Raw genomic sequence first — 15000 nt, 5'->3', positions numbered from 1 at the left:
CCGTAGAGCGCAGAGCCATTAACACTGGTATGTAGGACAGGACAGGGGCCTTAAAACAGGCTGATCTAGTGCTCTCCATATCTGTGGTGTCGGGCTCCCCGCCGATGTCATCCGCTGGACGGTAACCGGCTGACCTCGGCGGTGCTGGGGAGCCGATTCGGCAGCGCCCGGCCCGGGGGGCGCGGTTAATTAAGGCGGGGCGGTGAGGCGCCATTAATCACGGCCGCTGTCCGCAGGGCGGGGGGGGGGGGGGGGCAGGGGGTGATCATGGAGCCTGTTAGCGCTCTGTTAGCGCTCCGCTCTCAGCGCTGCGACGAGGGGGGTGGGGGAGGGGGGGGGGAGTGACATTATCGCCCGCTGCCGCTCGATTGCTTTCTCTTCTTCCCCCCTTTTTTTGTTTGCATTGTGTTGTGTTGTTGTTTGTTTTGTGTTGTTTTTTCATTTGCATTGTGTTGTTTTGTTGTTTGTTTTGTGTTGTTTTGTTGTTTGTTGTGTGTTCTTTTCAGTGCACCGGCAGGGTAAAGGAGGGTCCAGACCAGGCAGAGAAGCCTGATTTCATTCAGGACACCTCTACTTATGACCTCCAACCATCCAGGTGGAGCAGCGCAGGTAAAACTGCAACTCACTGTTACCCCAGCGGCATTACCGTTACCCCTCACTGTTACCTCAGCAACCCCCCATTTCAAATGTCAAACGGTGTCATCTGCCCACTTCAGTAAGTCATAATTTAGTGTTTTTGAGCGTACACATTTTTATTCTACGTCTGCTAAATTGTAACAGTAGCGCGTAACGTTACTTTGACAGAAACTCAGAGCGAACTTGAAAACCTGCGCTGCTTTTACACAGGGTTTCTCAGGGGTGTTTCCAGGCCAGCTGCCGGGCTCACGCAGGATGTTATGAGCCCTGCAGCCCGGCACAGCCCGACTGGGCAGCGTACCTCATAGGTGTGCCTGGAGCCGATGAAGATGTTCCCCATGTCCAGCAGGCGGAAGTTAAACTGCAGCTTGGGGCCAATCCCCTCTCCTTTAATGCGCAAGGGCAGGCGAGACTCTCGCCCTGCGGGAGAGAGAGGGAGAGAGGGAGGAGAGACGAGAGAACCAGAGGAATGAAAAGGTGACAAGGGAGAGAGGTGAGGCAGGCGGGTCAGAGGAGAGAGCGAGGAGAGGGATGGGAGGGACAGGGGGCGGAGCGAGAAGATGTAGTCAGAGGGGAAGAAACTGAGTGGAACAAGGAGGGAGAGGAGAGCGGGAGAGAGAGAGGAGGAGGGAGGAGGAGAGAGAGAGAGGAGAAGAGGGGAGAGAGAGAGAGGAGAGAGGAGGAGATGAGGAGAGGGAGAGGGAGGAGAGAGAGAGAGAGAGATAGGGAGGAGATAAAAGGATCACTGTTAAACTACCTCCACTAATGCCCACATACACAAACCCCTGTGCATAAATCGCACAAACGCATTTTTACACAAATATACATCTAAACACACACACATGCACGCACACACACACACACTCACATGCACGCACACACACTCACACACACACACACTCACATGCACGCACATACACACAGTAGAGGAAAAGGGCTGGTGAGAGGGGAAGAGGGGAAGAAGAGAAGGAAGGATGCCCACAGACAGAAGAGTGCAGGTGCTTGTTTGCTCCACCGCTGAATCACCTAATCTTCTTCTGCAAGGGGGATGTTTTCACCAGGGAAATGTGTTCATTAACCGGGGCGAGAGCACAACTGGGAGCCTCTGTGAGATTCTGGGCCTAATTCACTCTACAGCCAAGCGACTCCCCTGTGGCAGGGGTGACCAGGCCTGTTCCTGGAGATCTACCGTCCCGCAGGTTTTCACTCCAGCCCTAACAAAGCCCCACCCCATTCAACAGCTGGAGATCTTGTTGAGCTGCTAACCAGTGGAGTCAGGTGTGCCAAATTGGGTGTTGAAATGACAACCTACAGGACGGTAGATCTCCAGGAACAGGGCTGGGTTACTGCTGCCCTGTGGAATGGAGCAGAGTGCCCCCCCCCGTCCCCCGTCTAATGCCCTGAAGAGCCCCCCAATGCCATAAAGCTGAAGCCTAAAAGCGACAGGTGGAGGTCCGCTCTAATTAACTGGACCCGAGCCGAGAAGCCTCAGTAGCGGCTAAAACGGGAGGCATATGGACCCGGAGCAGAACGCCGGCGGACCCGACAGACCGCACCGCCGCCTGCTAACTCCGCTCGGAGCGAGGCCCGGGATCGCGGGCGACCTTTCGAGCCGAGCTCCAACCGCCGCGCGAGATCGCTCATTTACGAGCAGCGACGAGGCAGCGGTGATATAAGGGCCTCGCGTTTTTTATATTTCTTTTTTCGCTTTCTGGCTCTTTAACGGTTCGCTCAAATCAAAAGTAACAAGCGGTGTGAGCCGCACTGAAGTCTTGAGTATGACTCAGTCAGAGAGGGAGGGAGGGAGGGGGGGATGGGGGGGGGATGGGGAGAACAGCTTACAGCATCTGAGCAGACCAGGCCACTGCAAAGCCCTTCTGAGCAGGATGCAGCCAAAGCAGGGCTTATCTCTGCCGCACTGTACAGCACAAAACACACACCAAAGCGAAGTAAAAACGCCTTTTGTGTTTCGTTCAAATTTCTTTTTTCAGTTGGGATTGCCACCTGCTTGCAGAACTCTCGCGGCCGAAATGTAAATAAATGGAAATCAGAGATCCGGTGATGCAAATGGAGAGACAGACCTTTAAACTCTGTGACAGCACACGCACGAGGTGTACTGCCCCTCTCTTCATTTTGTACGCGGGGATGATAAAATGTATACAGTAAAGCTATCGCTTTATTCTTTGTTATGTCGTGATTTATCATTTATATGGAAAAGGGTTGTCCACACCTCACCCCAATTCATAATTACGCATTATATACTGCATTTATTTACCCAAGATACAGTACGCACAATTGTATCCAGGGTCTCTCAGTGTCCGTTAACAGTGAGGTCACAGTGCACAATCTGCGAAGTCACAGTTCGCCACAGCCGTTCGTTCCACTGTGATGTCATAGTACAGTCTCCGCCTCCTGTAGAGACAAGCCTTCTGGTTCAAAATTGCTGCTTTGCATCATCCGGATGGGGTGCTGGACATTAGTGGTGGTTGAGATGAGATCTCCCCCATGTGAAATACTCTGACATCATTAGATGGAAGGCACTAAATCATCAAACACAATCACCTTCATTGTTATTATGGTTATTACCTGTGATGTCACAGTACACGGTCAGATGGTACGTCCTGGCTTGACTCGGTTTGAAGACGATGTTCACCTCAGCTGTGCCGTTGGGCCAAATGTCCCCCTCCTGGAAGCAGAAAAGGAGACAGCCCCCACATGACCACCCTATCACATCTCACCCAACACGTTGCACCAGTTAGAGAACTTGACAGGGGAACCCAAAGACCTGGGCTGTGTTTCGGCAAATACACCCAGCTGCATAAACGCGCGCACACACAATCTCCATCCTGCATTCTGTGGAGAAGCTGTGCTGGGGGGGGGCAGGCTGCCCATGCGCTGACGGCGATTTTAGAGCTCTCGCCAGCTGGGGCCACTCTGGAGTACGGCAGAGCAACAAAAGCGTGTGGTGAATCGGAGGAGCTGGATGGATCTGCACCATGCTTTTTTTGGAGGATTTTTTTTGTTTGTTTGTTGTTGTTATTGTTGATGGGAGTCGCCGGACCATACAATCGAATGACACCCTCTGTCCGTTCTCTGGATACAGGGCTGTGTGTTCGGGGGCCTTTCAGGTCAGGCCCGAGACTTGTGTGTTGTTTTGAGGACTGTGTGTCTTTATAAGGACTGTGTGTCTTTATGAGGACTGTGTGTCTGTGAGGACTGTGTGTCTTTATAAGGATAGTGTGTCTGTGAGGACTGTGTGTCTTTATAAGGATAGTGTGTCTGTGAGGACTGTGTCAACCTCACTCACACACACTCAGTCTCATATGCACAAATGCACACTCAAAAGCAGTCACACAAACACATTCAGACACACATGCAGTCTTGCCGACACACACACACACACACACACACACACGCAAACACAATGCAGAAAGATGTAAAATTACGCACGGCCATGTCACCCATGCCCAACTATCTTGCTGCCTATCAGCACACACAGGTATAATGGCGCTTTTAAAAGGGAAAAATAAGGTTTGTGAAGACAGGAAAAAGGGCCTGCTGAGGCTGGCTGGCTGGGCGGCCTGCGAACCAGCGACAGGGCTGCTGGGGTGAGAGAATTAAACACAGACATCACTTTTCAATCCTTTCCTCCAAAGAGGGTGAGGGGGCGTGCTTTATTTCACCCGGAGGGAAGGGCTGCTATTCACCGGAGGGGAGGGGAGGGGCTGCTTATTTCACCGGAGGGCGGGGGGGGCTGCTTATTCACCGGAGGCGGGGCGGGGGGGGGGGGTTCACGGTGTGCTGAGCTCGGCTTTTCGGCACGGCTGAATTAACCGGCCGAAACCGGCACTGATCCGTCACCGTCACTCGGCCCCGAGCGACGGCACAAATCGCAGAGAGGGATTCTGGGACGCCGCGGTCAGGGGTGGATGGATTCAGCGCTGGCGCGAGCACAGAGGAAGGCCGAGGGGCGTCCGTTAAATACCCAACCTGTCACCGAATCATCGCCTGATTTAATTGGCTAAAAAATTGTGGTGGGCGTTCTGGCACAAAATGGCTGCCGTGCATCGCCCAGGAGGGTGCTACACATTGGTGGTGGGCGAGGTGAGTTCCCCTTCATCACCGTAAAGCACTCCGAGTGTCTGGAAAAGTGCGACATAAGTGCGATGTTTCATTAATTCATTTCACTGCTGCTGTAAAGCAGTAGATTTAATACCCTCCTCAGTCTCCGCCACGTTTCCACGGTGACTTCATTATCATCGTCGGCCATTTTCTAACTTACACCAGCAAAGATACTCCAAAAAAAACCAAATAACAGTATTTATTTTACCACGTGGACAGTTATCGTTATGACCATATCGGTCTTCACCAGCAGGTTCATTAAGTTCGGATGAAGACTGCTGTGGGTCGAAACATCGGTAAACATGGTAAAACAAATACCATTATTTGCTTTTATTTTGAAGCATCAAGTGAGTGAGCGAGAACTCTTAATGTGTTCCTGTGTCCCAGCACCTTACGCAGGTTTTCTGGGTGTGCGTTTGCTTTCTCGGTCACCCCAACTACGAGCAGCACGAGTGAGAGAGAGAGAGAGACCAGAGACAGGAGTGTTCATCTGCCTGCCGTCCAATCACAGAGCAGGGATGCGTTAACCAAAGCAATTCAGCAGAAGTAGCTTGCTGAAGGACACAGGAGCGGCGATCCACCTGAAACGCGCAATAGGGCTGAGATTTATGGCCCTTCGCTCCGTAAGCACTCGTGCTCAGATGGCCTTCGGGTCAGGGCCATCAGTCATGGGGCCGTGCGCCGTATCCCTGACGCATTACATCACAATCGCTGAGCGCGCGCGCTGCGGCCCACAGCCCACTGACTGAAGAGGAGAACATCAGGGCTAGCCTCAGGAATATCAGGGCTAGCCTCAGGAATATCAGGGTTAGCCTCTGGAATATCAGGGCTAGCCTCAGGAACATCAGGGCTAGACTCAGGAACATCAGGGCTAGCATCAGGAACATCAGGGCTAGCCTCAGGAACGTCAGGCCTAGCCTCAGGAACATCAGGGCTAGCCTCAGGAACATCAGGGCTAGCCACAGGAACATCAGGGCTAGCCTCAGGAGTATCAGGGCTAGCCTCAGGAACATCAGGGTTAGCCTCAGGAATATCAAGGTTAGCCTCAGGAATATCGGGGCTAGCCGCAGGAATATCAGGGTTAGCCTCAGGAATATCAGGGCTAGCCTCAGGAACATCAGGGCTAGGCTCAGGAACATCAGGGCTAGGCTCAGGAACATCAGGGCTAGCCACAGGAACATCAGGGTTAGCCTCAGGAATATCAGGGCTAGCCTCAGGAATATCAGGGTTAGCCTCAGGAATATCAGGGTTAGCCTCAGGAACATCAGGGCTAGCCTCAGGAACATCAGGGCTAGCCTCAGGAACATCAGGGCTAGCCTCAGGAATACAGCAGTGCCATGTTCAAGCAGCTCTGGATAACCGTGCTCTCTGGTCAATGTCTAAATGGCATGATGCAGTATATTATATATTTCAGTATAGTGCAGTGTACTGCAGTATATTTCAGTATAGTGCAGTGTATTGCAGTATATTTCAGTATAGTGCAGTGTACTGCAGTATATTTCAGTATAGTGCAATATATTAAAGCCCTGTAATGAAAGGCTGAGAGGGACAGGGCTCCTCCCCTGTGGGGTGACAGTAACAGCACGCGATGGTTCTGTGAAGCCCCCCGGGGGGAGGGTGTGTCCCATGGCCTGGGGGGGGTGTCCCACGGCGAGAGAGGGCCCAGGCGCGCGCGTACCAGGGGCTCGAGGGCGATGTGCTCGTCCCAGAAGGGGGGCGTGGCGTCCCGCAGCTGGCGGCGGCGCTCCTGGAAGGTGCGGGACAGCAGGGAGAGGCGGTCCCGCAGGGTGGGGTCCGCCCCGCACTCCGACAGGAACTGGTCCATCTCATCCTCCTCCTCCTTCTGCAGCTCTGAGCACAACCTGGGACGGGGGGGCAAAGAGAGTGAGGAGGGAGGAGGAGGGAGGAGGGGGAGAGAGAGGGAGAGGGAGAGGAGAGAGGAGACAGAGAGAGGGAGGGGAGAGGAGGAGGAGAGAGGAGAGAGGGAGGGAGAGAGAGAAGGGGGCAAAAGAGAGGGAGAGAGGTAGGGAGGAAGGGGGCAGAGAGAGTGAGAGGGGTGAGAGAGGGGAAGGAGAGAGGGAGAAAGAGAGGGAGGGAGGAGGAAAAGGGAGAGAGGGGAGAGGGGAAAGGAGAGGGAAAGCAAGTGAGAGAGGAGGGGAGAGATGGAAAGAGTGGGAGATGGGGAAGAAAGTAAAAGGTATAGGGGGAGTGAGAGAGAGAGGAAAAAACAGGAAAAGGGAGTGAGAGAAAGGTAGGAAGTGAATGGAGAGCGAAAATGAGTATAAGCAACATTTACCCAAAGTTTATTTGACAACAAAAAAGTCCATCTTGATTTGAATTTGACAACAGAAGAAAAAACGCATAACAGAACAGAATGCATCTATATTCAGTCAGCTTAATTGACTAGTTCTAAAAAATATGTTTGGGAAGGTTCAATAGGAACAGCATAACTGTCTGCTGCTGCATATTTTCACACAACAGCATAAACACATTTCAACCAGGAAAACCGATTAGATGAAACTGAACGGAATTTTATGGCGACTCTGCCAGAGGAGAGAGAGATGAGCCAGCTGGGCGGGAACATTGGGGTGGGGAATCCAGCTCCCCGAAAATCTGGCAGTAGGTCCCCGTTCCACCAGCCCATCCGTCTGCGGCTGATTAACGGGCTACTCCGTAGCGGAGATCGGGCCTGACAGACTGCCGATTCGTCCAGCCACAGAACAGCCAGAGGGTATCCACCAATGACCATCGGCGTTGTTCAACTGGCTGCTAACAAAACCGTCTTTGATTGATGGAACTCAGTCCCATTTTTTTGTGAGAACATGCCACAGCCAAAACCTTCATGAAGGAACATCGTGAAGCTAGGATTGAGCTCCATGAATCCCCCTCCCCGTCCACCCCGTCCACCCCACCACCCCCACCCCACCTCACCTCAGTTTCTGCTGGGCCTCCTCTTCCTCAGTGGCCTGGCTCTTCCACTGGTAGTGGACGATGACATCGCTCCGGTTCACTATGGCGACCGTGCGCTGGTTGGCCAGGGAGACGAAGGTCCGCTCCACGATGACGGAGTTCCTGTCCAGCCGCACGTTGACGTCGGTGGCGCCTCCGTACAGGCTGATGTAGACGTCTTCGCCTGCGGGTCGGAACACAGACCGGTGAGAGGAGAAAACCAGACTGGTGAGGCCCACTGGGCCAAAGTGGGCCCGGTTAGGGTTCTCGATTACATGCAGCTCTGAAGCAGGGGCTTACAACCTTTTCAGATTCAGGGACCCCCACCCTGACCCAAAGGCATCCAGGGTACCCCCCATGAAGTGAAAAAGGGTTATATGGTCTATGATAGAAGGTTTTCTACTGTTCGCAGACAGGGGAGGGGGTTTTGAGATAATGGTTTTGGGCCGGGGGGATTCTATCTGTGCATGTGCCAGCTGGTACCAACAGTTGGTACCTACAGCACCTTCAAAGACCCCAACAACCACAACCCACTTCCTGTGCGTATGCCCCAGCAGTATTGGTATGTTTTATACCCACATCCATAACTATTCACAAGAACAGGGCCAAAGCCAATGAACCAAGGTGAAGTGCGAGGGGCAGCTTCAGTACCGCCAATTGCCACCCAGGTGGCGCTGTTGGAGACTTCAGTTACAGCTAACCCAGGGACCGGTTCATCCCTTCCGCTATATTCCCACCGGAATCCCGCGCACGACAATACAAGTGAATGCGCCACACACACGACATAACACACACAACAGCAAAGCCACACACCACACACACACACACACACAAAAGACACACACCACACACACACATACACACACAAACACACCACGCACACACACACACACATACACACACACACACCACAAGCGTGCGCGCGCACACACACACACACACACACACACCACACACACACACACACAGACACACACACACAACACACACACACACACGACACAACACAAAACAGCAACACACACACACAACACACACACACACACACACACACACACACAGACACACACAGACACCACAACACAGCACACGACACAAAACCACACACACACACCACACACCACAACACACACACACACACACACACACACACACACACACACACAGACACACACACACACAGACACACACACAGACACACACAGACACACACACACACACACTTGCAAACCAGTCGTCACAGCACGAACCCCACCCAGCTCTGTGGGTCTGCTTCAGCTCGTTGGCCGTATTCAAAGCAGAGAGGACCTCGTTTCTTTACGACGAGAGTCCTCGTTTGATCCCACCCCGGGAAGCCTGGCGACCATGACAACAAAACCCAGCGTGAAATGCTATTCAAAATAACGCCTTCGTTTGCACCCGCTACGCCAGGCAGCAGCGTATCGGCAGGCTTTACAGAGAAGCAAATGACCTGGAGTCGGGGCGACAGAAGCATCGGGTAAATGGCCCCGCCTCCATGGTAACGACACGGCCTAGCGACTCCCGCCGTTTCTCGCCCTCGCCCCCCCCCCCCCGTTTCGCGAGTCTCACCTGCGCCAGCCACTTTTCTTACCCATAATCCCATGCAAAAACCGAGAGTGTGAATCCAACCGTTGCGAACGGCCCCCCCGGCCCCCTCTGGGAGAAAAAAAAAAAAAAAAGACCCCAGTGCACTGAAAACAAAAACTAATTCAAAACAAAGATTTGGAGATTGGGTGGTGGGGGACTGCTGTGGGGCGGAAAGGGGGGGGGGGGGGGGGGGGGGTTCTGCTTCCCTGACGCCCTGAAGGTTATCGCTGCATTTTAAACAGCGGGGGCCGTCCCATATCGCCTTGCCCCCCCCCCCCCACCCCCAGGTCTGTCCATGGCGTACAGGTCGCTACAGTCCCATTAACCGGCCAGCGAACCTGCCTGCCGTCAACGCTCCTGCCCAGCTCCGTCACCCGTATCTCCCAGCCACATCGCCGCGGTAACCGACACCCCCAACCCTCCCCCCCACCCCCACCCCCGCCCCAACACAAACACATTCATCATCACATTCATCAGCTCCTTGTACACACGCCCGCGCGTGCTGCCACTGAAAAATACACTCCAGAGAGTCGCTTGTAAAAGAATAAATGATCTATTGTTTACTGGTTTAAAAAAAGAAAAAAAAAAAAAACACAAGACACAAATGAAATAAATAAGGGGGAAACGACGGCGGTTTGGGGAGTCGCAGAGTCCTGTCGGAGCCCCGGTGAGAACATCTCGCTCCGCGCCGCGCCGCGTGATAAATAATGCAACGTCGGCTGTTTTGCGCTCAAAGACAATTTAATGGGTCTGAATAAATACTGTTTGCGTTCGGCGATAACCACGCTCACCGGCAGCTGTGCACCAGCGGCTGTGCAGAGACAGCGGGCGCATGCATCCTCACGCGCTGAGCAGGGAGACACCACAGAGACAGCGTGTACAAGGAGGAGCCACAGAGACACACAGAGACAGAGACAGCGTGTACAGGGAGACGCCACAGAGACAGACAGAGACAGAGACAGCGTGTACAGGGAGACGCCACAGAGACAGACAGAGACAGTGTGTACAGGGAGGAGCCACAGGGACAGAGAGAGACACACAGAGACAGCGTGTACAGGGAGGAGCCACAGGGACAGAGAGAGACACACAGAGACAGCGTGTACAGGGAGGAGCCACAGAGACAGACAGAGACAGCGTGTACAGGGAGGAGCCACAGAGACAGACAGAGACAGCGTGTACAGGGAGGAGCCACAGAGACAGACAGAGACAGCGTGTACAGGGAGGAGCCACAGAGACAGACAGAGACAGCGTGTACAGGGAGGAGCCACAGAGACAAACAGAGACAGCATGTACAGGGAGGAGCCACAGAGACAAACAGAGGCAGACAGAGACAGCGTGTACAGGGAGGACCCACAGAGACATACAGAGACAGCGTGTACAGGGGCTGTGCAGTGACAGCAGGTGCATCCATCCTCACACGCTGAGCGGGAAGGAGCCACAGAGACAGAGTGTACAGGCTGCACCTGCACACACCATCCCAGTTCCCTAACCACTGTAGCACACTGCTGACCCTCTTCTCTCTCCAGCTTTCTCTCTCCATCCTGTTCTTTTCCCTTCACCATCATTTCATCACCATTCCTTCAGCCCCTCCATCCTCCCCATCCCTCTTTCTTTTTCCTGCTATTCTCCTTCCTCCATCCCTCCTTTCCCCATCTCTCATGCTGTGCCGGCCTTCGTCTCTCACAGGGAGCTGTCAGCAGGTCTCCCTAACAAAGGAAGATCACCCCGCTCCTCATCCACAGCCACGACGAGCGGAACACAGCGCAGTAACGTGATTGGTCCGGGCAGGGGCTGGAAACAGGAAGTCCACTGCCAGGCGTTTATGGGATTATCCAGCTGAGCTTTATCCATGGCCCATAGCCCTCAGACAGGCGCTAACCTCTCTGGCCTTAACCACAGTGAACTGCCTGCAGGAGAAGCACACGGCACAATTCTCAGCGTCCGTTCAACCCTCAGCAGTTCACATACGAGTCCATTAGGGGCCAAATTTACTCCATTAGAGTTCAATTGACACCGAGCACGTGGACCTCCAAGCCTCAGTACAGCTGTCAGAACACCAATTCTTTCATTCTTATTTTCTTCTTCATGCCATGCAATGTACAGCCATGGAAAACAAGCCACAAAAAAAAAAATAATAAACGGTTTCGCTAAAATCTATAGGCATCATTTCCCGGACTTTAGCAGTTAGCTCGTTTAGCGAAGAGACCGTGACAGACGCAGGTCTTGTTTGCGCCACGTGCTCGCGGAAAGCTCCGTACCCATCCAGCCTGCCAGGCACATCAAACGCAGCCTCATTATCCGCCATCTGAAAAAGCGTCGCGTTCGTTTCGCATGTAAATTCCAGCCAAGACCGAGGACGCTATGACAGGTAGCTGCCATCCAGCTAATTGTGTCTTAACAGCCATTTTATAAGCTAGTTAGCCCAGTGCAGTGCATTCATAAATTTGCTATATAAATACAACGCAAGGCATCTATGCTGAATAAAACAGCGTATTTTATGTTAAACATCCTGTACCCCCTTTTTTCCGACAACACTATAAAAATGAAGGAATGAACATGTTTTATAAATTGTGATTATATTTCAGCACCGGGAGCAAAACTAGCGCATCTGTCGCTATCCAAACACACTTCCTGCCGCCTGTCCCAGGCATGCATTTTTAATTGCCCGTTTTTTTAGACACCTCCCCCAACAGAGCCACAGAGGATAGGATGTGATGCGTACAGTGGGGGGGGGTTTATCCTGTAAGAAGCTTTTTCCCTCTCAAAAATAGAAGAAAAGGAAAAAAAGAATGAATTTGCTGTCGATGGGGAGGCTGAACGTGCCCACAGAGACAGAGGCCAAGTCTCCTCACCTTGGAGCCCGCACCCTTTCTGCCTCTAGGGGGAGATGTTGACACATTATTTAACGCGCGTTTATTCAGTATTTATGCCACCGCGAGCTCATATTAATGACACGCTCCAGTGTACACATTTCAATATCAAACGCTTTAAAAATCGCATTTTCAATGCGCACTTTTTGTGAAAAGGCACCGAGCGTCCCCTGGCTCCTTGGAGTAAATCCCTGCCCCCCCCGCCCCCCGCCCTCTCCTCTCTCCCCCCTCCCTTCCCCCACCACACACCTCCCCCCCGCTGTTCATAAACTCCGTACTTCTCCTCCCCACACTCTCCAGCTCCTTATCTTAATCTGCACCTCCTCCCACGGCTCGGTTCCCCTCCCCCCTCGCTCACACCATCCGTACGAGGAGACTCCTCTCCGATCCAGTTCTTCACCGGTGGGGGAGAAGCGCAGAGGGTTTTTTTGGGGGGGCATTTGGGGTTTTGGGTATTTTGATAAATTAACTGCAGGACAGGCATTGGAGCAGCTAAAGCACAAAGCACTTCAGCGAGGTCACAGTGAATATAGTAAGTTTAATTACATAAAGGAGGGATTTGCATGATTTTTGGGGAAGGTGCTGCCCACAGGCCGGGGGGGGGGGGGGGGGGGGACTCAGGAAGCACCGGTACCAAAGGGGACTCCTCTGTGGAAGCAAATTCGGCAGTTTTATACAGATACCTGCTGACTGCGAGTTACAGTCCTGATGACGATGTAAAATGGAGGGGCAACGTCCTCCTTAGACAGGGCAGAAACAAAAAGTTCAACTACTTACATTTTTATTGGGGCATAATACGAGTAAGTGTCTTGGCTGACAAAAACGTGTTGCAGTGCAACCATTTTCAAAAATATTATGAATTTCATCTGTTCTAATGTCCCTCGTCATGCAGGCTTCATGCAGCACAGTAGGATACACGGCTCCTGAGGTTAAGTCTAGAGACTTCACGTCTCCTACAGGGGACAATAATTGCCTGGCCTTAGGAGGATATTGTCTCAAGCCTTTATGAGCTGACGGCGTGCGGCGGCACGATGCTGAATCCTGCAGGGTGACTCGCGCATAATTGGAAACAGCGTCACCCAGGGAGGGCGGTCATTAGCTCAACAGTGACACCTCTGGTGGATCGAGGGCCTGCGGCCTGCCTGCGCTGTGCAGTACAGGCCACTGGCGCGGTAACAAGCTTGACGCGCTCGCTCGCCCTCGCCGATTTAACGGGCCAATCGCAGACGTGGGACAGCCCCCAGAGCTGCCGACCGTTCTCCAAGCTGAGGAGGAAATGAAGATCAGTCCCCCACAATGCACCTCTGGGTCAGAACGTCGCCCCCTTCCCCATGACCCCCTCCCCGCCCTCAACTCTACACTCAGAAAAGCCATGCCAACCCCCCCCCTCCCAAAATTTAGTGACAATCACTAATTGATCATACAGGCAAATGCTTCATCGTGAATTCTAAATCACCCCACAACCCGCCACCCCCCGCCCCGCCCCCGTTTCCCAAAAACAAAACTGAAAAAAAAAAAGAAAAAAAAAAAAGCCTGACAGCGCTGTAAATCACGATACACAGGGTCCTGCTGAGGACCTTTGAATAAAAAAAGGTTTAAGAGGGACATCAGCTTCCGGACAGCGAAGACGGACAGGTTCAACGGGTTCTCAGCTCCCTCCCCGAAATTGCAAATGAGCGTTTCATCAGACCGTAGAGCTGGAGGAGAGCGCTGCTGCACACGCCCCCCCCCCGGCCACCTCATGGACGCAGTGGCGTGAGCCATACTGCGGAGAGAGCGCCCGGTCAAAAAGAGAGAGCCCGTGCCACTCACACGCGTGGAGAGTGAGAGAGAGAGAGAGAGAGAGCTTTCCCTTCATTAATTATTAACTCAATGACTGTCTTCAACGAGGGGGTTTTTAAACACGTACGGCAGATCAGGAAGTATGCAGCTCATTCCAGAGCCCGAAAAAGAACCAAAATGGCCGACTCTGAGAAATGAGACCCTGGTAAAATCTTCTGAAGGACGGTCTCAGGTGATGAAGACAATGGTGTGTGTGTGTGTGTGTGAGAGACTGCACTAATTGAGAAGTTCCAGGGACGGAGTGAACCCAGAGTAAATGAGTTTACGAAGTCATGCCGTCCCATCAGACACCAGGGCTTCCTTTGAGATGGAGACACGTTGCAGAAGCAAAACATTTACGCGCGCTCGACTCTCCCGTCGAAACCGAACTTCGCGGGCGTGTGGGCGCCGCTTCTTAACGAGCTGTTGTTTGCGGAGGCGGCCACAGTCGCACCTGCCGAAAAATCGCCGCGGGAGACCGGGAGGGACCTTCCCGTGATCCCGCCCGCCACTCAACCCGGGGGCCTGACCGCGACGGAGCCGGCCGGCCGTCGGTAGCCAGGGAGACGCGCGACGGCCGGGCCAATGGGATCCTCCGGCTTTTTCGAAGCCGTCTGACCGGGCTGGGAGCAGGTGCGGTTGTCATCCTAAAAAAAAAAAACGCAGGTCCCTTTCTCCTTTTTCCCCCCCGTGTCCTCACTTAAAAAAAAGCAGCAGCCCCTTTCTCCTCCTCCACCGTGCCCTCGCCAGAGGCCATCGCCTGGGGCCACCTGCAGCAAAGCCCCATGGGTAAGTTGTCAGAGTCCTCACCCCCCCCCCCCATTCCCCCCCAGCCCCCCCCGAGACTGGGTTTGTTTCAGGGCGTGCTCCTCTGTCCCACTGCTGTTGTTTTTCTCACTCCAATTATGCAAAGAAAACACTCTTACTGCGGCACTTGGGCTCACGTCTAACAAGAGCTGGAGCCGGAGCAGGGAGGGAGAGAGACACACAAACC

At 53.3% G+C, this 15000-nt stretch overlaps 1 protein-coding gene across 1 annotated transcript in view; it reads right to left on the bottom strand.

Annotated features, from left to right (window-relative positions):
- Window positions 1–15000, bottom strand: part of hydin (HYDIN axonemal central pair apparatus protein) — a 142281-nt gene that overhangs the window by 94390 nt on the left and 32891 nt on the right. The window contains exons 8-11 of the mRNA XM_064338028.1: window positions 7690–7891; window positions 6437–6620; window positions 3223–3322; window positions 938–1056 (exon numbers count right to left, since the gene is read on the bottom strand). Of these exons, the coding sequence (XP_064194098.1) occupies window positions 938–1056; window positions 3223–3322; window positions 6437–6620; window positions 7690–7891 (605 nt within the window). The remainder of the gene's footprint in view (window positions 1–937; window positions 1057–3222; window positions 3323–6436; window positions 6621–7689; window positions 7892–15000) is intronic.

Source organism: Anguilla rostrata, chromosome 5 (assembly GCF_018555375.3).
Source record: "Anguilla rostrata isolate EN2019 chromosome 5, ASM1855537v3, whole genome shotgun sequence".
In the NCBI taxonomy this organism is placed as follows: Eukaryota; Metazoa; Chordata; class Actinopteri; order Anguilliformes; family Anguillidae; genus Anguilla; species Anguilla rostrata.
Note: the sequence above shows the minus strand (reverse complement) of the source record. Positions and strands in the feature narration are given on the sequence as shown.